The sequence below is a fragment of the Crocodylus siamensis genome, chromosome 5 (genome assembly GCF_052110815.1).
Source record: "Crocodylus siamensis isolate JL-2025a chromosome 5, ASM5211081v1, whole genome shotgun sequence".
Classification (NCBI taxonomy): domain Eukaryota; kingdom Metazoa; phylum Chordata; order Crocodylia; family Crocodylidae; genus Crocodylus; species Crocodylus siamensis.
The window spans coordinates 41,128,663-41,150,534 of record NC_143399.1 but is presented as its reverse complement, the minus strand read 5'-3'; the positions used below and the strand labels follow the sequence as shown (position 1 = coordinate 41,150,534).

Here is a 21,872-nt window from a genome sequence, read left to right as displayed (position 1 = left end):
GCAAACTGCTAGAGCCACCTGGTTCACATGACATTGTGGTACTAATCTGAGGGAGAAAAAGAAAAAGAAAGGCCCAAGCCAAAGGCATGACTTGTCTAGACTGAGCTATGATGACAGGGTTGCAGGAGGTTTGGAAGACAGGATTGCAAGGGCTTGGGTGGGGCCTTTTTTCTAGATTAGTTGGTGATTACACTGTACCTCAGACACAATCCCAGTGTCAGTCAGTATAAACATCCCTGATACCCCATATAACCAACACCCCTGCTAGCAGAAAGCACCGTCGCACCAGAACTGCACCATGGCTGGAATTTATAGGAGCAGCATTTTTTTTTCCCCAGCAGCAGCACTGCAGATAGAGGCAATGACATTATCGTCAGTTCTGGCAGCACCTCATCTGTCAGTTTTCACTGAGTTACTATAAATCCTCTGTGGCCCAAGGTTTCCCAGCCAGGACAGGAGCAGAGCAAGGGCTGCTTCCAGGCTCTGGCTGTAAAACTTGTCCAAGCAACAATAAATCAAAGGGCTACAGCAGCTGACTGAAAGTTGCTCATTGCTGGTCAGTCACATTTGGCATTGCTTTGACTGACGTGGGATCTATCTGATCCCAGTGAAGAGCTGGACAGGGAGAGGACAGGGTCCAGAAGCTACAGGGGTGCTCCCATTGTATAAAAAGACGGCTATTGCCAACAGGAAACTGAGTATTGATCATGTAGCCATGGTTACAGTGAGGGTGGGCTGGGAACTAGAGGAGAGCAGTCCAGTCCGTTATAGGAAATTCAATACTCTGTTGCTAAGTTGCTTTCATCAGCCACTCCTGAGGCCAAGATAGCGACTTGATAAATACACTTGGGGATTCCCTTCCAAAATCTCTATCTGTAGCCCTGCCTGGGTTGCATGCAAGAAGGGTTGAACTTATGGCTGCAAATTATGATCAAGCTTTGTCAGCGAACTCTTTGTGGCGTGAGTTCAGGGATGGGGCATCTAGAGCAGGCAGCCAGGAGTCAAACGGGATGGCCACTGTCAGAGCTGGGCTGGGGGTCACCGAGCTAAAATAAATTTGGGCTCTTGTTCAGAATTAAGGGGCACCAGCAGAGCCAGATAGGAGAGGGCTGCAAGTTGGGATTGAGGGACATCTTCAATAATGTATGCATAGCAGCCCAGAGCTGAAATACTATATGGGTCTGAGAATCATATTTGAGGGACTTTGAAAGAACTGTGCATGGGGGACTTTTGATGTGGAATATTGGAGGGGGACGGGTCTGAATTGAATAATATTAGCAAAGTTTTATGTGTATTGCTGGTCTTGAACAGCAAGAGGGTCTGTGAGCTACAATTAAGGGGTATCAGTATGAGTTGATTAGTAGGACAGTACCATCAGTGAGGTTGAGGTGAAAAATGAGCTGGAGAAAGAAAGCAGCAAGAATAAAATGGAGAAAGAAACCACAAGCATGAGTCTCAAAGGGAAATGCTCTGGCTGTAATCCAAAAATGTTTAGCAACTCAGATAGCAAACTAGCTCAGTGTGCCTGGCTACCCATTTCCCTTCCAGATGCCAGCTTGCTATTGCCATGCCCTGGGTGTCACAAGCTGCTCTGACTCTGTGGTGAACAACTACTTTCTGCAATAGTCTAGTAAGAGTTTTGCCATACTGAGGACAGACCAAGTGCCTTCATGTACTAATAGGCTCTTCCTGGTTATAGCACTAATGGAACTGGGGATATGCTCTGGCTGTGGGTTTCCTTTCACAAAGGCTGTCACTCCTCAAAACCAAGTTGTGAAAAGCAAATTCAGAACACCCTGATCCTCCATGGATTTGTAGTCCCTTGCATCACTAGTGCAAAGTGAGCTGTGCAAAAAAATGAGCTGTGGTAGAGATCATCCTCGAATTGGAGATAAGTGCAGAAGTTAACAATGCCTCTGCAAAGAATGGGGGGTTCTCAAAAGAGCCTTTCCCATTTTCACTGATGAGCTCTGTCACGGACCCGAGAGCTGATGGCATGAGATGAGCTACGACTGCAACAAGACACGGCAGTAACCAGGATTATATGGATTTCCACCTTCCTTTTCTCCCCCATGAACTCCCCTTTTGGATATCTCAGAGTAAAGGCCTGATCTGAATGGCATTATCCTGAGCTCAGGGATTTCCTATCCTACACATAATCAGCCCTATGCTGATTATATGTAGGATATAACCTGCCCTGTGCTGGGCAAGATGCTTCCCACAAGCCTCATTGATGCATTCATTCAGTTTAGTAATTGCTTAATAAAATACTAAGTAAATGTGTAGTAACTACAGTTACTGCTCAGTAGCACTGACAAATGCCATTTTAGTGATGCTACTGCACAGTAGCTTGATAATACTGTGCAGTAGCATATTAGCACTGTCCATGCGGTGATGAGCTACTGTGCAGTGTTATTAGGCTATTGTGCATTAAGTGTCTTGTGTAGACACAGCCACAGAGAAGCTGAGACTTGACCCTGATGGGTCCTGTGATCTCAAATACATCCAGTTTTCCTGTGGCAGCAGAAAAAAAAAATGGGCTCAAACCCATCTGTGGTTGTATCCCAGGTCAGACTTCTGCACTGTTGCCCCTACTTCAGTTAGCTCTGCCTGGAGCCATAGGCACCACTTGGCTGAGAGCTGAACTGTAGAAAGGAATGGCAGGATTTGGTTTATCTGATCAGGTTTGCTCACTTTTGGAACTAACCTTGCTCATCAGTAGCTTATAGTGTGTGCATCCATATGTCCATCTGTCCTAGCTGCTCTCCACTGGATGAAGAGTTAGAGGGTGTACATCAGGGGTGGGCAAAAAGTGGCCCAGGGGCCAGATGTGGCCCACCAGGCCATTCTGTCTGGCCTGCAGGGCTCCTAAAAAACTTAGAAAATTAATATTAATCTGCCCTGGGCTGCCTGTCATTCGGCCCTCGAAGGCTTGCTGAAACTCAGGAAATGGCCCTCTGCCCAAAATAATTGCCCGCCCCGGTGTACATATTCCAGTCCAATATTGAATTCTTAACAAGGAGGCATCGTTCACTTGATTTGTTAAAGCTTCCACTCTTGGGAACAATAACGCATGACTGTCAAATCCACTCGCTCAGCTTGGCCTCTTCCCCATCAGCATGATGAATGGAGAGCTGATCCCAAATAATAGCTTCTGTAAAAGCACTTCTTCAGAAAGGTTCACCAGTCCCGTTAAGAATTTCTCTTTGAGGTGAGATGCACATTATTTAGGTTCTACTTATTCACTGTTTATAACTTGCAAATGTGTGCTTAATAGATGTTTCATAAAATGATTAATTGATCATTAAAGACTTCAGCAGGTCCATGGATTCCTGGAAATATTCTGCAATACCCATATGTTGAGCCCATAATGGGCTTACAACATCTTTCAACCTTTTATTAGCCCACTTATTAATGGCTTTACTCTAGGGTGTGGCCTTCACTTCTGCAAGCCAAGCAAGTGCCCATTCACCACAAACAGCTATAGCAGGTTATTAGTATATTTATTACAACAGTGCCTGCAGCCTTCCACTAACTCCCCCACTGTTCCAGGTGTTGTACACTACAGTCATGTCATAAGAGACAGTCCCTGCCCTAAGGGGCTCCTAACCCAGAGACACAACTGCAAGGGGTAGGGGAGAGGCACAGAGAGGTGAGAAGATTCTGCCTCATATTGGCAGAATTAGAAGCCAGCTTCACGAGTCCAGGCCTAGTGTCCTTGATATGGAGTGGCACTGCAAACATTTCCTACCTCCCATCCCAAACAGTTATGCTGGTTCTGTCTGTGTCGGTGATGTGTGCCATGATGTGCCACCACATGATTTGTGAATGCAGTAACCAGCACTGCTGCTGAGGGAGAGCAGGTACCTAGAACGGGCTTGTGGGGGGGATCTGTACATGGGTGACTACAATGCCCCAAAGTTCCCTCAGATGCAGCACAGAGGGGCTTGGTGCACAACTGTGTTCAGATCTGGTGGTGAACGTGAATTCATCTCTTGTTCTTTGTTCAGCTCATTTCTCTTTCCTACAGCTGAATGACCAGGCTCTTCATGGAGGATAGGTAGATCAAGGACTATTAAATACAACAACCAGAGATGTAGCCTACTGGGAGTGACAGGGAGGGTGCCCTGTTTCTAATACATTTCCTCTAAAGTATCTGCTACTTGCCATAGTCAGAGGCAGGATACTGACTAGATGACCTTTCATCTGTCCTAGCATAGCAGTCCTTGTGTTCCTGTGTTATATTAACTGGGCTTTTGATAACTGCCCCCACTTCAGGGTGGTTCCCTTATTTCCTTCCTAGCAAACTGCAAACCCTTGCACAGCAAACCTTCTCCACCAGATGTGGGAATGGGCACAAGCCCATTCCCATAAAGGAGGGAGAGTGCTGTTTGTAAATGGGACTCAACTCTTGTTGTTTTTTGTGTGATGGAATAGATTCATACAGTCAGGGACAGAGGTGTTTGATATTCTTGTTGGTAAGGGTTATAAATAATTGTAGGCCCCTACAGAACAGAATAGCCTTCAGAACTGACCTGGAAATTCTTGTTCACCCATGGTGAAGCCTCAGAGGAATCCCGTGGGCTCAGCACCCCTGCTTATTCCCAGGAGTTTGTCCTGCTGCGTGCCATCTGCTGTTCCTATAACTGGTAACTGGGGAGGGGGGTGGTAACACTTCTCTTGATGTTTGAAGTGTTAGCTGAGTTCAAACAAGAGGCAGAAGAAAAGCTCCTGTCATGCTAAAAGCCCTAGGACAGAGCCTACATCCTGTTTCCAATGCCACATCCTATGTAACACTTCGAATGATCCCCCTCCTTACTATTCCACACCACCACCCTGGCAAAGAGAGAGCCTGTCACTAGAACTACTTTGCCCAAGATCTGGCTTGTCTGTGCATTTCCAGGTTCTGGTAAGCACCTACCTAGGGTCTTGCACTATAACCCAAGCAAGCTGATGGGAGTGCTTCCCTGATCTTTCCCACCATCCCTTTCTCTACTTAGCCAAATGGTCACATGATTCACAAACATTGGAATTTCTAAGAAGGGAAGATTTATTAGGATTGTTATTATCATAGGACTTCTCCCACTTGTTTTCCCATGATTTAAGTCCTTTCCCCTTTAACAGCAAAATGAAAATACAAAAAAGGAAGGTTTCTCCTTTTTTCCATGTTTTTTATTTCCTAACCCCATTTTTCTAGTGAGGAAAAAAGTAAATGGGGGGGGAGGGAGGATCAGGGAACAGGGCAGGGGGCAAAGGGTGGAACAAATCCTGAAAAAATCCCGAACTGAAAGTAAATGTTAGAACTCTTTGTTGTTCCAATATTGATCCCAAGTCAAAACTAGAGGGAAAAAATATTTTCCAAACAGCTCAAAGCCAAACAAAGTGAAAACTTTCATTTTCATTCACTGAGCAGTTTTCTGTGGGAAACCAACGTTTTTCAACTGCAATTTAAATGAGCATTTTTCAGCTGAATTTTTTAAACAGGCAAATTCTTGTTTTTCTATCCAGTTCTGCATGTGGGACTCCCAGACTCCTGAACTAACCACACCAAACTGAAGTACAGATACAAGCTGACATTTAAAATATACCTCTCCAATGAAAAATTGTCCTGTTTCACTTTGCAAAAGGTCTAGCCTGCATAAGGTCCTGGTTTTGCATAGGTCTGTATTCCTTAAAAACAATGTGAACATTATCATTTATTTCACAGGAACAGGGAGACATTTTCAAAGGAACCTAATAGAGTGAGGCAGCATTTCAACATCAAACACCCAAATAGTAGAAGCAGTACAATCCTCCCCCACCCCTGGCAGGGAGACAATTATAGCGTCATAAGGGCACTTTGTAGTTATTCCCTTTACTGACATGCTAGTCCAAAATCTATGTGTATGATAGGCCTTTGCTCTTTTTCTGAAGAGATTACAGGTAATTCAGAGATATCAGTCAATAGGGCTATTTTAAGCCATGACCATCAACATGGCCTTCTCTTGCACATTCCTTTAGCTTTCAAACTGGTTACCTTTGTGATCATACCATTAACAAAAAAGCTGTACAATGAAGAGGCCGAGGCACTGCTGTGCTCTAATCAAAGGGCTCTGAGCACTGAACAAGTCACATACCTCCCAAATCAGAAGGCATGGTCCCTTCTCCTCTCTTTCCCAGCCTACAGCATCAGAGAAGAGGCCTGATTCTCTGACTGGTTTTTACCATATCCCACCAGGGAGCATAGCTTCCCTACTGACTACATTGCCCTTATTTGTCAGCAGGGTGCATCCCCTCTGCTTCCCCATCCTTCCAGGCTTTGCCCCTTATGCTGCCTTCAGACACACTTGGCCAGCTAAGCTGAATCCAGTATTGATTAGGAAATTTATGGAACACACTTAGTTTTCCCAATATAATTAATTCTGCTATTTGCATAAGTTATTAGCACTAGAACAACTTGTTCTGTAACCTGTTGATTGAATTTCTTACTTGACTAGTCATATATTTACAGAGGTTTAAGTATTGTGCAAATACCTGGGCTATGCTAGAGCTCCCAGGGGACCTGTAAACTACCTGTGTATATAATCTATTATGACACCGTTCCCCAAAGGCTTGTGTTAGCCAAGCACTGTTTCCAATAAAAAACTATTGGTTTATTTTGCTGGACTGTGATCCTTTAATTTCTTTCCCTAGCAACATTCAGAGGAGCTGCAAGAATTTTTTGGAAAGCAAAAATTTTGTGAATATTTATGGAAATACATATTTGGCCTAGATGTTCTCTTTTAGGGCATTCTGAAAACATTTGTGTCTTATTTATATCAGAGAAAACAAACACTTCTGAATGAAGCACTGTCAAACACAATCATTCAAAAAATCACAAGTCAGGTGTCCTCCTCTTCCCCAACCAAAACTAAATACATGAGATTCACCTGATTTTAACACTACATTTAAAAAGAAATTCTTGGGGTTTTTTAAATTTCATTCTAGATGTTGGCTGTTTAGGATTGCAGTTAGGTCAAGTTTTCAGACTTTGCAACAAAAATGTCCTTGTAGAGGCTACTTTATTGCAAAATTCCAGTTGATATTCTCTTTAAGCAACCTGGCTGCAGGAGTTGGGGTTTTAGAAGAAACAGATCTAAAATAAAATTGTCAGCACAAGGAATTTTGAAAACGCTCATAGATAGTTTACAAAATGAAGAAGAAAATCTTTTGATTCTTAATGTTGAAATCAACCAAAGAGGATGTGTGCATGAAATCATGGGACCTGCTTCACCAATCACAAGGCTAAAGTGTTCTCATCTAACTTGCAAGGTGAAGAGTTGAAACTAATGAACCAATCTTCATAAAACTTCAGAAGTTATTTGTGAACAATTCACAAATGGAATGGAGGACTACATCCATCAGACAAACTGTTTGTTGTAAACTGTTCACACAACTCTGGCAGTGATGAAGTTCTTTGCTGGTATTTTTAATATCCTGAATAAACCTTGTACAACAGGCTGAATTCTAATCCAGAGGCAGGTTGGAAATTTCTGCATGACTTGCATAGGTGTGATTCATTGTTTCTTAGTTTGAACACGTGAGTAAGACATCGACTTGGTCATATGATTTTTAGAAAATGACTTAGGGCTGGTCGAGTTCATTTTGTTACGGATACTGTTTGATGAAGTAAATATCTACATGAGTGGCCATCCAAGTGTTCAGGCTGCTTTAAATTGAATTCTCTTCATTGGGTTAGCAGTAATGTGTGTGTGTCTTATCTCATTCTACAGCACTAGGCAAACATGCTTTTCATTTGTATGTGCACTAACTTACCCCTCATTGCTATCGAGACCTGCAGAGAGACCAACAATTTGCCTTTTAGGTCTTTCGGGGGTCTCCTGCAATTTGGTTTCCAGCTTTTCATGATTTTTGTGGCTTTGCCCAATTTGATCTTCCTGAGGGGAAATGGAATAACTAGAAATAATGAGAAAATGGTACTCCTGAAGCTTTCATTATTGAAACACCTCAGAGTCTGAAATCTGAACTTTAAGATCTGTTCCTGTTCATCTCTAGCGAGAGTCTTGTAGAAGCTAGGGACAAAATCTAAGTGGTAGGGATTAGAGCTGAGTGGAGGATGGAAATTCTGTTTCCTGAGTGATTTTAAGATTTCAGGATTTAGCTGTTCCAAAATCAGACAGACCACCACATTCTGAAATCTTGGGGAAAGAAAAATTTAAAAAACAAAAACCCAAACAAAGAAAAAAACAACTCACTACTGATTAAATGAAGATTTTACTTGAGAAAAAAATGTTTTCTTTCAATTTCAAGGTTTCAAGATTTTGCCAACCAGCTCTGCCAGGGTTACCAGGAAGGATAGTTCTTTAGAAGACAATTCTTGTCTTCATTATATACTAGCATGGCTCTGACTCTTAAATCACTTATGGTATGTCCACACTATGTACCTGAGCCTCAAGTGTGCCTCACACTCTTGGAGTGGCTTCATAGCTGAACTTCATAGACATCAGGACTGGAAGGTACCTCAGAACATCACCGAGTCCAGCCCCCTGCCCCAGGGGCAGGAAGTCAGCTGGGGTCATAGGATCCCAGCAAGATAAACATCCAGTTGTCTTTTGAAGGCATTCAGAGTAGGTGCTTGAACCACCTTCAGCAGCATTCGATTCCAAACTGTGGGGGCTCAGACAGTAGAGAAATTCTTCCTTATGTCCAGCCTCAAATGGTCATGGAGGAGTTTGTGACCATTTGACCTTAGATTTCATAGATTTCATAAACATTAGGGCTGGAAGGGACCTCAGGAGATCATCGAGTCCAGCCCCCTGCCCAAAGGGCAGGAAGTCAGCTGGGGTCATAGGATCCCAGCAAGATAAGCATCCAATTTACTCTTGAAGGTGTTCAATGTAGGTGCTTGAACCACCTCTGATGGCAGACTGTTCCAGACCTTGGGGGCTCGGACAGTAAAGAAATTCTTCCTTATGTCCAGCCTGAAACGGTCTTGCAGGAGTTTGTGACCGTTCGACCTCGTCATCCCTTGGGGCGCTCTGGTGAACAGACGTTCCCCCAGATCCTGGTGGTCACCCCTGATAAACTTATAGGTGGCCATCAGATCACCCCTGAGCCTACGCTTTTCCAGGCTAAAGAGTCCCATGGCTCTCAGCCTGTCATTGTAAGATCTGTTTTCCTGACCTCTGATCATGTGTGTGGCTCTCCTCTGGATTCTTTCAAGCTTCTCCACATCCTTTTTGAATTGTGGAGCCCAAAACTGGACGCAGTACTCCAGCTGTGGCCTCACCAAGGCCGAGTACAAGGGGAGAACGACGTCCCGGGATTTGCTCGAGAAGCATCTATGGATGCAAGCCAGCGTTTTGGTCGCTTTACTAGCCACAGCATCACATTGCAGGCTCATGTTCATCTTGTGGTCAATCACCTTGTCATCCCTTGGGGCGGTCTGGTGAACAGATGTTCCCCCAGATCCTGGTAAGCACCCCTGATGAACTTGTATGTGGCCACCAGATCACCCCAGAGCCTGAGTTTTTCCAGGCTGAAGAGTCCCATAGCTCTCAGACTCTCTTCATAAGGTCTGCTTTCCTGACCTCTGCTTTCCTCTCCTCTGGACTCTCTCAAGCTTCTCCACATCGTTTTTGAACTGTGGAGCCCAAAACTGGACGCAGTACTCCAGCTGCGGCCTCAACAAGGCCGAGTACACATTTTAGACTTGATGCATGTGAATGGACATGGGTAGTAGGGAATGCTTAGTTCAGCCCTCCCTGGGAATACTGGAGGCGTGGTACAGACATCGTATGGCTGGAGCCATTTTCTAGACTTAGAGCTCAGGAGAGAATCTCCAGGATGACATTGATTTATGCCTCTGTCTGCACCAACACACAGGGCTGCCCAGGTGCCCTGTGGCTGCAGCTGGTACACTGAGGCACGCAGAGAGGCTTTGTGGCTCCCTAGCATAGTTGTCTCTTGTGCCACAGCTTAGTCATTTGACACATACTAAGTGACTGATGCTTCCCCTCAACCTCCCCTGGCTAATCCTACATATCTTTTCATCACCCAGTAGAATGGTCTTACTCAAATGACCAATCTTCTCTCCCTTGGGCTTCAATGAGCAAACTGCAGCGGAGCAAACACTTCTAACCATTACCCTAGGTGCAACACTGCAGCAGCTTGTAAGTAGACTTGTCTTCCATCCCTCACCATTTGGCATGTACCCACTAGGGCCACACAGCATGGACAATATGAAAATCAAAGAATGTCTGTGCCGTGTCACTGATTCCTCCTGGGGGAACCCTTCCAGGGGGAGATAGTTCTGCTGTGAATCTTAATTTGGGGGTATCTCATTGCCCCGACCCCCAAAGCAATTTTTCTTTAGAGCGAGCTTTGGAAATCTCATCTGCTTATTCCCCACCTCAAGTCCCAGACAGAGGCAGCAGTAACTGGATGGCATCTAGTACTAAAGAAGGGAGGAAGAATGCGAAGCATGTGATTTACAAGCAGAATTGTTTCTAAATAAAACTGTGCTGTGAAGTTTTCTACAAGGCATCCACAGCCCTTTAAATAACTGTTGTCTTTTGAAAGAAGAAATACTTAAAGGAAAAAAAAACCCATTTCCTCTTGAAACACCTAATTTATCTGGAATTATCCATCTTTAGCTATAAATCCCCTCTAAAACCTGGCATGAGTTTAAAAAGCAGTTACAGCAATGACTATATATTTTTATCTGAAAGCTCAAGAAAGAACAAATCACAGCACTAAAGGCAGCTAGGAGCAGCCAGCACAGTACTCAGAGTGATGAGTGCAATACTGAGTGTTGACTGCAGACTTGGGGGCTCTGTGAATAGTTTTGAATACTGCCCTTGAGTCTTGCAGGGTAGCTTCACTTACTGTTGCTCATTGACCCTTCCATCCATTTTGCACAAGATTTCAGACAGTTCCAGCTTGTGAAACATTTGCAAATACTGAAATGCCCTTCTGAGCAATAATGCTATGAAAAAGACCCTCCCCAGAATATAGAACAAGTGCTGAGCTAAACTCTAGCAGACCACAGACCAAACTCTAGTTCAGTGTTACACATCTAGGTGTTATTTATACATCCAAATGTAACTCCATACTAAATACACACAAAGAGATAACTGAGCTTCTCAGCAACTTGATCTAACCATCAAGCCACGAGGTAGATACTTCCGAGCAAGTCCTCCATCCTACCTCTTAAAGCTGGCCCTCTGGGCAGCCATGAGGGGAAGATCAGTGCGACAAGGAAGTAGAAATATTCCTCAGTGAGATGACCACTGTCCAAATAAAGAGGGGGCACTGTCTAGCCCCCAGTAGCTTTTACTGAACCTGCAGTTAACAGTAATTGGATGAAACGGAGAGACCATCAACACAGTGGTTACTCCAATGAGACACATGAGCTGAAGCCAAGACCCGAATCTACTCTCTCCACCCTTCTAGGGAATCATCTTCCTGATATGTTGTGAGCTCAGCTACACACTCTGGCCACTGCTGTTTTGAACTAACAGTCATTTATTATTATAACTCTCTAGAATCATATCCAGGGTGGATCTCAACAGTTGCATCAGTAGATGTATGCAGATCGTATACCTGCTCTGCCTCTGACTGGACCCAGCCCAGTCCTGTGGAGGGAGAGGAACCAAGAATGCCTCTGGCTCCTCATGGCAGGGAACAGGGAGTCCCCAGAGCTGCAAGACTGCCACAAGCAAGCTCAACTTGCAGTGCTGAACATGAGCGCTTCGGCCTTAAAGAGACAATACAAAGAAAACAGAATAAGACACAACACCCCTTCCCCCTAGACAGAATAGCCAACCAACCATTCAGGAGGACTCCACTTCTGCTGTGGTTTTCCCATAGAACCAGACTCAGTGAGGTGTTCAGCAGATGACAGTCCTATCAGCTTATCTGGAGACTCAACAGCAACGCTTCCTTCTGATGGTGATGGCAGAGGGTTTGCATTGGTGGAAACAGGGAGGCACTTCTCCAATGAATCCATGTCTGTTGGTGGTGGACTGGTGCTTGGAGATCGCTCAGGTGAAGGGTTATCAGTAGGAGAACATCCACGCTGCTGGTCCATGTGACATCTCCAAACTTGTCTGTCATCAATCTGGACTGTATATGATACAGGTCCTGTGGCACTTACAGTTTTAGACTGAACCCACTGTGGGCCTGTCCTGTAGCTCTGAGCAAACACAGTCTCTTGTGAAATGAAAAGATGTAAGGTACCAGGGGCCAATGCAAAGTCCAACTCCTTTTCTTTCCTAAACTGCCTGTCTCTTGCAAGGTCTGGGTTAACACGGTCAAGGCATGTCTTGAGATGACAACCCATAAGCAGCTCTGATGGGCTGGACCCTGTTGTAGGGCAAGGAATTACGTGTTGAGCAAACAGAAATCTGGCCAGCCTGGTAGGTCAGTCTCCTACAACAGTTCTTTTCAGTGAATCTTTTGTAGTCTGCACCATTTGCTCAGCTTGCCCGTTGGCCTGTGGCCTGCAAGGAGCAATGGTAACAGTTTGAATGAGGTTGTGGCTGGCAAAATCGTGGAACTCTGCTGAGGTGAATGCACTGCCATTATCAGAAACGATAGTGTCGGGCACCCCATGGGTTGCAAACAGCTGATGGAGAGCTGTTATAGTGGCAGTTGATGCAAGAGTTGAGACAGTGATCTCTTCAAGCCATTTTGAGTATGAGTCAACAACAATTAAGAAGTTCTTACCTTGAAAAGGGCCAGCAAAATTAATGTGGGTGCATGACCAGGGTTCATTTGTCATTTTCCAAGGGAATACTGGTGCCTTCAGTGGATTATAACGGGTTGCTTGACAAATGCTGTACTCCCTCACAACCCTTTCTGTCATTGTCCTTACCTGGCCACCATACATAACTTCTAGCCAGCGCTTTCATCCTCACAATGCCTGGGTGTGCTGTGTGCAGTGTTGTCAGTATGATTTGGTGTCCTGCTTCTGGAATTACGATACGATTTCCCCACAAGAGGCAACCCTCGCAGGCAGACAGCTCATGCTGATGGGATGAAAATGGCTTGAATTCCTCAGCCAATTTGTCTGCAGGCCAGCCCCTCCACACCCAGCTGAGGACACAGGCAAGGATAGGGTCTTTTGCAGTTATCCCTCCTATCTGATCAGCTTGAAGAGGGGCTACTGGCATGGATTCCAGCATGAGGACTTCCACTGGTGAAGGAGTAGCACAATCAGGTATTTGTAGTGGTAGGCGGCTCAAAGCAGCAGCATTTGCAATCATTTTCCCAGGTTTGTACACGAGTGTATAGTCATATGCATTTAGTATGATGTTCCAGGGTTGCATATGGGGAGACAAAATGGGAGGAGTTGGTTTGTCCATAGTAAAAATTCCAATAAGGGGTTTGTGGTCTGTTCGGATTTCGAATTTGCGGCCACAAACATAATTGTGAAAACTTTTAACTCCTGCAATGATTGCCAATGCTTCTTTGTCAATCTGTGCATAGTTCCTTTTGGATGAAGTCATTTTTCTTGAGTAAAAAGCCATGCCATCAGACAACGTGTGCCTGAGGACAGCACCACCACCAAACAGCGAGGCACTACAAGTAATGGACAGTGGCTTCTGTTCATCATAGTGAACAAGGACAGAGTCTGAGGTCAGCAACTTCTTGATGCCCTGGAAGGCTTCGTTGTGCTGTCAAGTCCACTTCCATTGAGCTCCTTTATCCTGTAAACAACGAAGTGGCTCTGCTATGGCAGCTTTGTCTCTCAAGAAGATGTGATAAAAATCGAGAAGTACTAGGAAGGCTTGAACATCCTGTCTGCATTTAGGTATAGGGGCATCGTGTATTGCTTTGACCTTGTCTTCAACTGAGTGAATGCCAGAAGCATCAATATGATATCCCAGAAAGTTGATACTGGAAACTCCCAGTTGACATTTCTCTCTTGTTACTCTGATACCTGCTTTATCAAATCTCTGTAAAACTTCTCTGAGTCTCTCAGTGAGTTTCTCTCTAGACAGCCCCATGATCAATACATCAAAGTATGGAACAACCCTGGGAATTCCCCCTAACATTTTCTCCATGAACCGCTGGAAAATTCCTGGTGCCACAGAAATTCCCAACAGGATGCGCTTGACACAGAACGCTCCCTGGTGTGCAGTTATTGTTTGGGCCTCAGCAGCCTATTCATCCACTATCTATTGCTGGTAGGCTTGAGCGAGGTCTAGTTTGGGAAAAACCTTCCCTTCTGCAAGAACAGACAGTAACTGGTTAATGGCAGGCACTGGGTGCAGATCCTGCTTAAGTGCTTTATTAACAGTGCACTTGTATTCCCCAGATGCGAACACTGCCATTAGGTTTTAAAACAGGAACAACTGGTGTGGCCCAGCTTGTATGTACAATTGGCTCAAGGACCCCTTGTGCCATAAAGCGATTTAATTCTGCATCAATTTTTGGCCGCAGTGTGAAAGGTATGTTCCAAGCCTTCATAAAGATAGGGGCTATCACAGGATTCATTTGGAACGTCACAGGAGGACCAGAGTAAATTCCTAATTCCTCAGAGAATACCTGGGGAAACTGCCTTGCAAGCCTTTCCAGACTTTCTGTGCAGAGACTATGTGCACCTTGAATACTGATTCCCAATGGCAAGAATCAGTTTCTACCCAGAAGACTTTTGCAGGAGCCCTTGGTGACAATGAGGGGTAGATGCTGTCTAACAGATCTATACTGGACATCGACACTGCAACTACCCAAAGTTTCCACACTGTCCATTGTAGTCATGCAGATGACACTCAGGTTTCAATAACTTGGGGACAGGGTGCCAAAACAACTGGAAGAATGTGTTTTCATCTATGAGGGATACTCCCAAACTCAAGTCCACTTCTTTCCATTTATTACTACAGTTGCAGTCATCTCAGAACCTTGAGTTTCAACACCAACATTTTAAATCAAATATAGTTTTTGTACCTCATGTTCTGGGGAGGACCTTAATCTGTGAGTGGTTTGGGAATGAATACATTTGCCCAAGTCTTTTTGTCTCCTGGGACTGGCCTTCCAGAGGCAAACCCTCCGTGTGTCCCTTCTTGCAGGCACAATGCTCCACATTCCTAAACCTGCACTCCCTTTGTCTGTGTTGGCCACCATAACTCAAACATGTCTGTGGATTAATTGGCTTATGTAGTGCTGTTGGTAAAGGTATAATCCACTGAATTTGCTGGTGATGTTCTGGTTCTTGATCTTTTTGGAGTAAGTGGACATCGCAGGAGAAAGCCTGGTGAATTTCTCTCATGTTACTGGACGCTGCTTCAGCTGCCAAGGCTTTTTCTTGTGCAGCAGCCAAGGTCAAATTTGGTTCAGAGAGCAGACAACGTTGGATTGCTTCATCTTGAACCTCACAGATAAGACAGTCACAAAGCAAGCCATCCAGGAGATCACCAAACTCACAAAATTCGCAAAGGCAACAGAGCTCAGCCAGCTCATCTGCTATGCCTTCATTGGCCTTTTGGTCCCATTTAAAAAAATGAAATCTCTGCAGGGTAACAGATGGCCTGGGGCAAAAATGTGTCTTTAGCAGGGCAATTAGTCCAGCATAAGTCTTAGTGTTTGGTAAGGCAGGTGCTGTGAGGGAGCGAACAATGGCAAATGTTTGGGCACCACAGACTGTCAGGAGGATCGCGCACTTCTGTGCTAGGTTTTCCACTTCGTTGGCTTCCAGGTAACAGGATAGCCTCTCAGCATAAGAGTCCCAAAAAGCCAGCTGGCTCACATCAAATGCTTCTATGTGCCCCAATGTAGCCATTTTAACTAACATGAGCTGTAATAGAGAGAAAAGAAGGAAAAAAAAACCTTCCCTCTGATCACAAAACACAGCCTGGTCTCAGAATGTCGTCCCACAATCTAGGGGGCTCTTTTCAGCAAAGGATCCCATCCTCATCGCCAGATGAGATGTTGGGAGTTCAGCAACACACTCTGGACACTGCTGTGTTGAACCAACAGTCATTTATTATTATAACTCTCTGGAATCATATTGGGGGGATCTTAACAGTTGCATCAGTAGATGTATGCAGATCTTATACCTGCTCTGTCTCTAACTCGACCCAGCCCAGTCCTGTGGAGGGAGAGGATCCAAAAAAGCCCCTGGCTCCCCACGGCAGAGAGCATGGAGTTCCCAGAGCTGCAAAACTTCCACAAGCAACTGAACCTGCAGTGCTGAACGTGAGGGCTTTGGTATTAAAGGGGCAGTGCAAGGAAACACAATAAAACACAATACTTCCCCACTGACCAACAAGGACTGAAATCATGTGAAATCTTTGCATCTTCACACAGGCCCTGAGCTAAAAGACTTTCTCTAACAAAACAGGATTATTAACCTACATACATAGTAAGCTGTCATTATTAACAGCAGACCACTTACAACACTGGGTGGGTATGGGTTATGTGCCCCTGGGCCTCTATATAGTAGTAGATGTGGTAGCAGCAGAGACCCTCAATACCATCCCCACCTGGATGCTGTCAACAAGGGCCTTAGAGAAGGAAGGCCCAGTTGCCCAGAACACCAGGGCTCCCACATTCGCCATCATGCATGGGATAAATGGGGCTGTAATTTGCCAAAGGGAAAAGGATAGTAATGATGCCCCCCGAAGCAGCTGGATGCTGTAACCTGGTTTTAGATCTCCCTGCCCTCAAATACAGATCCGAACAGACACTGGGGGGACTGCAAATGCCGGAGCTGCTTTGCACATCCGTGTTTGTGGTTGCAGCTCAGGGCACTTCTGCATCCCTCAAACCCCAGATCCAATCTCAGACAAATGAAACAGTGCTCTGGTCTCAGCAAGTGGGTATTATACCTTCAAAACATCAGCAGGCCTGACAGGCAAATATGTCAGCTCAAGCAGCATTACTTCCATGTAAACTCAGACAAAAAATAAACATCAGAGTCTCAACAGAGAGGTGGCTGCAGCAGCATCTGTTGCATTGACCTGCTCGGATTCTCAGTAAGCTGCGGACCTCTACAGGAGTGGCAGAAATGTGAGGCTAATAGCAGCCTGCAATATAGACACCACAGACCTCTGCCAAGGTGGCCATTTGCTAAGGGTACTGTTCAACCCTAAACCCATGGTTTCATCTACTGCAGAAAATGGAGAAAGAGGGTACTACCAGGGAAAGGTAGGGTAGGTTTTGGTTCTGCAATTTTTTGGAGTGGCAAATTCACTGATGTGTGTGACTGGAACAGGTTTTTTCCCTATTAAACCTTCCTTGCAGGATCCCATAGGTCTCTCTTTCTCTCTCATCTCCACATGAGAAAGCTTGTTAAATCATGAAGTAGAAGTCTTTTCTACCAGTTAGACAAATAACCTGGGCTACTGTGATCCTAAAGATGTCATCTCCAAACAAAAAGCTATCACCATGCTCACTTGTAATCACAAAAGATGCTACTTCACTCTGTTTAAGAAAATGGTCATCATCTTGAAGCCATCAGAGACTGACTATCATCCAAAAAGATTTCATTCCTGCTTCTAAGGGGGTATAAAATAAATTAGATAGGCACAACATACATCAGAACAATGAAGAGCAGCACAGGTAATTCACTCATAAAAGATATTAACAAAGAGTTAACTCCCAGGACTCAGTGCCATTCCTATTTGGGTACTAAAGTATTCTCATGCATCTGTAGTCAGATGTAGTCTTTAACCAGTCTAGTTCCTGGAGTGGTATGAAATACTGCTAAAAACTGAAACCCTTTTGTTCTCCCAATCATTTGGTCAAAACTCAGATTGCTGAAAGGAATGTTCCCCTTCCTAAGGTTCAATTTATTAGATGGCTGTGAAACACTAATTGGCAAACAGCTTTGGTCGCTCTGAAACTGTATTTTTCAGCAAATGTATTATGCAATGAGGAAAGGAGTCTCCTAATTTTTCAGTTGAAGCCCTAACTGGTATATTTTTTCTGATCTGGGAACTACTTTCATCAAAGTACACAAATCTCCTGGGAAATCACTTGTCTCTAACCCCTGCCTTTACCTGATATCCTTACACTACAACCAGCAAGGGTTATTTTACTTTTACAAGTGAGAGAAAGAATGCTCCACAGTCTTGCAATTTCTATTCCTCACCCCTTTGATTTGTCTTTTCTAAAGTGTCAATGCAGTAAGGACAGAAAAGAGTTAGACATCTCCCTGAGCAAAGAGAGATCTACACAAATCGGATCAGAGAGGCTTGCTTAATATTTGCATGTATTTAAGTTGTGAGTGAATGGAGTTCTTTTGCAAGAGGGACATGCACTTGACTTCCCTTACCCAACACCAGTATTGGTGTACATGTTTCTAAGGCTGAGGGACATCAAGAAATGCAACCTTGTGCTCCTATACCTGGCAAGCCCTTCCTTACTTTGTGTTCTCCTTCATCTCTTTCAGATCCCAGTCTGTGAGGCAGCACTGAAGGACTTAAAACTTGGACTCAAGAAAAGCAAACACTATTTGTCATGGATATTATAAACAAGAGTTCTGCCAGAGCAAGAGTGAAGGTGAATTTCAGTGAGAAGAGGTACTGGGAGGCCACAAGACCGTGATTCCTGATGACTTTGGGCCATTCAGGAAAAGATGGGCACCCTTTATCAAGCTGTTTCTCCCTTGTTACCCCCCTGACTTGTTCCTAGCATTACAAATCTGATTTGCTTGCTTGATAATTAAACTGATTTCCAGGGATCTGCATGAGAATTACAGGCTTGTTTCCAGAAAGCACATTAGAGACACTGAATTGCTGCTCGTGAGCTATAGAGAGAGCATTCTTTCCCCTCTTACTGAGAACAATGAAAAACCTGAATAGAGAAATCAGATTTCTTAAAGAGGCCTACATTTTTTAAACCTGGCAGAGTCTTTGAGGAGAGTGATAGGAAATGCACTGGACTATCTGACTGAGGCTCCAGGGGACAGAACTGTGTTGGCTAAATAGCAGAGCTGGCTATATTTAAGATTGTAGGTCAGCTTTTATGAAGGCTGATGTGGAAGATACAGTGGAATTCTCTGCTGCTACTGTTGCCTGACGCTGGAAGGCAGAGGTTGTTTAGGGATCTGTTCCTTCAGCCTTTTGGGACATTTGATATTGAAGAGTGGGTTGACGTGCCTGGTGGCCTTGGTGCTTTGCTGATCACCACTGACCCTCTTCACCCAACCAGCAGGATTTCTCTCCTAAGGCAGCCTCGTGCATGAAGCAATACAAGGGGGCAAAGAAGCAGTAGACCAGCTCATCTCACCATGGTGCTCCCACCGCCTGACAAGCGCCATGTGTGTCTGACCACCATTGTCATCATGACCAGCATGGCCTTCATGGACGCCTACCTGGTGGAGCAGAACCAAGGCCCTCGGAAGATTGGTGTCTGCATCATTGTTCTGGTGGGAGACATTTGCTTCCTCATTGTGCTACGCTATGTGGCAGTATGGGTGGGGGCTGAGGTGAAGACAGCTAAGCGGGGCTATGCCATGATCCTATGGTTCCTCTACATCTTTGTGCTGGAGATTAAGCTGTACTTCATATTTCAGAATTACAAAGCAGACAAGAAGAACTTGGAGACGGTAGCCAGAAAGGCCCTCACTTTGCTTCTGTCCATATGTGTGCCAGGGCTCTACCTGGTGCTGGTGGCCTTGGACAGCATGGAGTACATACGAACCTTCAGGAAAAAGGAGGATCTACGGGGACGACTGTTCTGGGTGGCCCTCGACCTGCTGGATATATTAGACATTCAGGCCAACCTGTGGGAACCACACAAGACTGGGCTGCCAATCTGGGCAGAAGGGCTCATGTTCTTCTACTGCTACATTCTGCTCCTGATCCTGCCTTGTGTCTCTCTCAGTGAAATTAGCATGCAAGGGGAGCACATAGCTCCACAGAAAATGATGCTCTACCCTGTCCTTAGCCTGGTCACCATCAATATTGTCACTATATTCATCCGGGCCATTAACATGGTCTTGTTCCAAGACAGCAGGGTCTCCACTATCTTTATTGGCAAGAACATCATTGCCATAGCCACTAAGGCATGCACTTTCTTAGAATATAAGAAACAGGTGAAAGAGTTCCCACAAAATGCCATTGCTCTGGAGCTCCAGCAGAACTCTCTCTCTCACAATCAGACTATCCACAGTACACAGGGCATTCCTCATGAGCCGTCACCTACCAGGGAGATTCTGGATACATGACAAGTCACCCCTGGACATCAGCATTTACTCAGATTGCCCTGGGGGTGGAGGGAGGTGGGATGTTGCTCTCTTACTGCATGGGGTGGGTGTGAAGGACAAGTCCCAGCAGGGAGAGCTCTTCCAGGCACAAAACCCCTACCATGTTTTAATCAAACCGTGGAGTGTCCCCTAGACCTCTTCATCTCAGGTATAACCCTAGGAGTCCTCCAGACAAACCAAATGAACTTGCAAAGGACCTGAACCAGCTATGTCCCCAGTTTTCCTTCTACCCACTTCTCCCTGCCCAGACAAGTTCCCTGATGCTGAGATTTCTGTCTCTCTCCCTTCCTTAAGAACCTCACTTTTGCTCCAAGTCTGGAATGAAGATTTTTCTTACCAGAGTCCTTTTTATGGAGTGGGGATAGGGGAGGGGTATTTGAACCAGTAAATCCTGTGATCGTAGGTGTCTTTTTTTCAAATTGTTGTGTTTACAGTTTCCTATTTATAACGTCACCTGGGAGTTCCAACCTGGGTTTTTGGGGGGTTTTGGTAGGGGGCATGGTTTATTTTAGTTGGCAATCTCCTGGAAACAGCTCCTTTGACTCTTCTTTCCAGTAGCAACTATACAAAGAGCAGCATCCAACACTATAAATATATCTCGCCTTGTGCTATTCTGCTAAGGTTGCCGGTTGGAAAGGAAGCAGGGGGGTATCCATCTCTGCCAGTGCACTAAACCAACTCTGCTAGGAGCAATATTTGACAAGCTAATGTTAATCTAATGCTGGTGTTTTATGTATCTCATTCACTTCAAACAACTCAGCACAATATTTCTATTTTTAGAAGGGTCTTTCTCTCTCCCCCTCTTTCTTTCTCTTTCTGGTGGTACAAACATTCCTGACTAGAACATATGATGCAGGGCAGTGCAGCTGCTCTGGTGAAACCAGCCAGCATCAACACAAGGGGAAGCCAATGCCACGGAAAGCTAATAATAATGATGATAACGATGATGCATTTTGCTCCAGCATCAGTGTTTATAAAGAGGGCTGCTTTCCACAGCTACTATATTTTTTAAAATAAAATATTTCCAAAAAATTGCAGAAAGCTCTACTTGTGCCAGGTGGTGGCAGGAGGGCTGGGACTCAGCACCATATACAAATCTCCTTCCCTTTGGGTATGTGCATGGTGTGGAGGGCTCACATGGGTCCCTGGGGTGGGAGCAGCTGAACCATAATAAAATCCCAATGAGAACAAATGGGCTTCACAAGTTTGTCTCTCTTTCATGGAGCACGTAGAGTAAATAATTCATCTCACGTCCCGTCTCACTTATTTTCTTCTAAAGCCAAAGCAGCCTGTCATTACCACCTTCTCCAGACCACATGTAGGTGGTAGGGACTACTGCCGTAAAAAAAAGCCATGCCCAATCATTCTAATTCCACATACACCAACTTCTAAAACAATGACATGTTGATGCTTTTTACTGTGTGACCAGTGCTGCTTTTGGGCTCTCGGGCTGGGCAGACTCGTGAGAGATGCTACATGATACTTTTTAAGAATCCTTGTGGGCAGAGTAGGAGTGACTAGGTAGAGTATATATTCACAGTAACACTCCAAAACACTGTCTATTGTGGTATAGCCAGGTCCCCTGTCCCCTTCTCCCTACAGAGCATGGTTCTGGCCTACGTGGTCCCCATAGGCTGCTCATGGTGCTGCTTAGAGCTATTAAAAATGTTTTTGGCAG

The 21,872-nt window shown here is 44.9% G+C and overlaps 1 protein-coding gene across 3 annotated transcripts in view; it reads left to right on the top strand.

The window, feature by feature from the left end:
• The window catches only part of TMEM121 (transmembrane protein 121), a 140,548-nt gene extending 119,083 nt beyond the window's left edge, over positions 1-21,465 (top strand). For all 3 annotated transcript variants that reach the window (XM_090048804.1, XM_090048803.1, XM_090048802.1), the window contains one exon: positions 18,377-21,465. In XM_090048804.1, the coding sequence (XP_089904930.1) occupies positions 19,217-20,155 (939 nt within the window). In that variant the 5' untranslated portion in view covers positions 18,377-19,216 and the 3' untranslated portion in view covers positions 20,156-21,465. The remainder of the gene's footprint in view (positions 1-18,376) is intronic.
• The last annotated feature ends 407 nt before the right edge of the window (positions 21,466-21,872 follow it).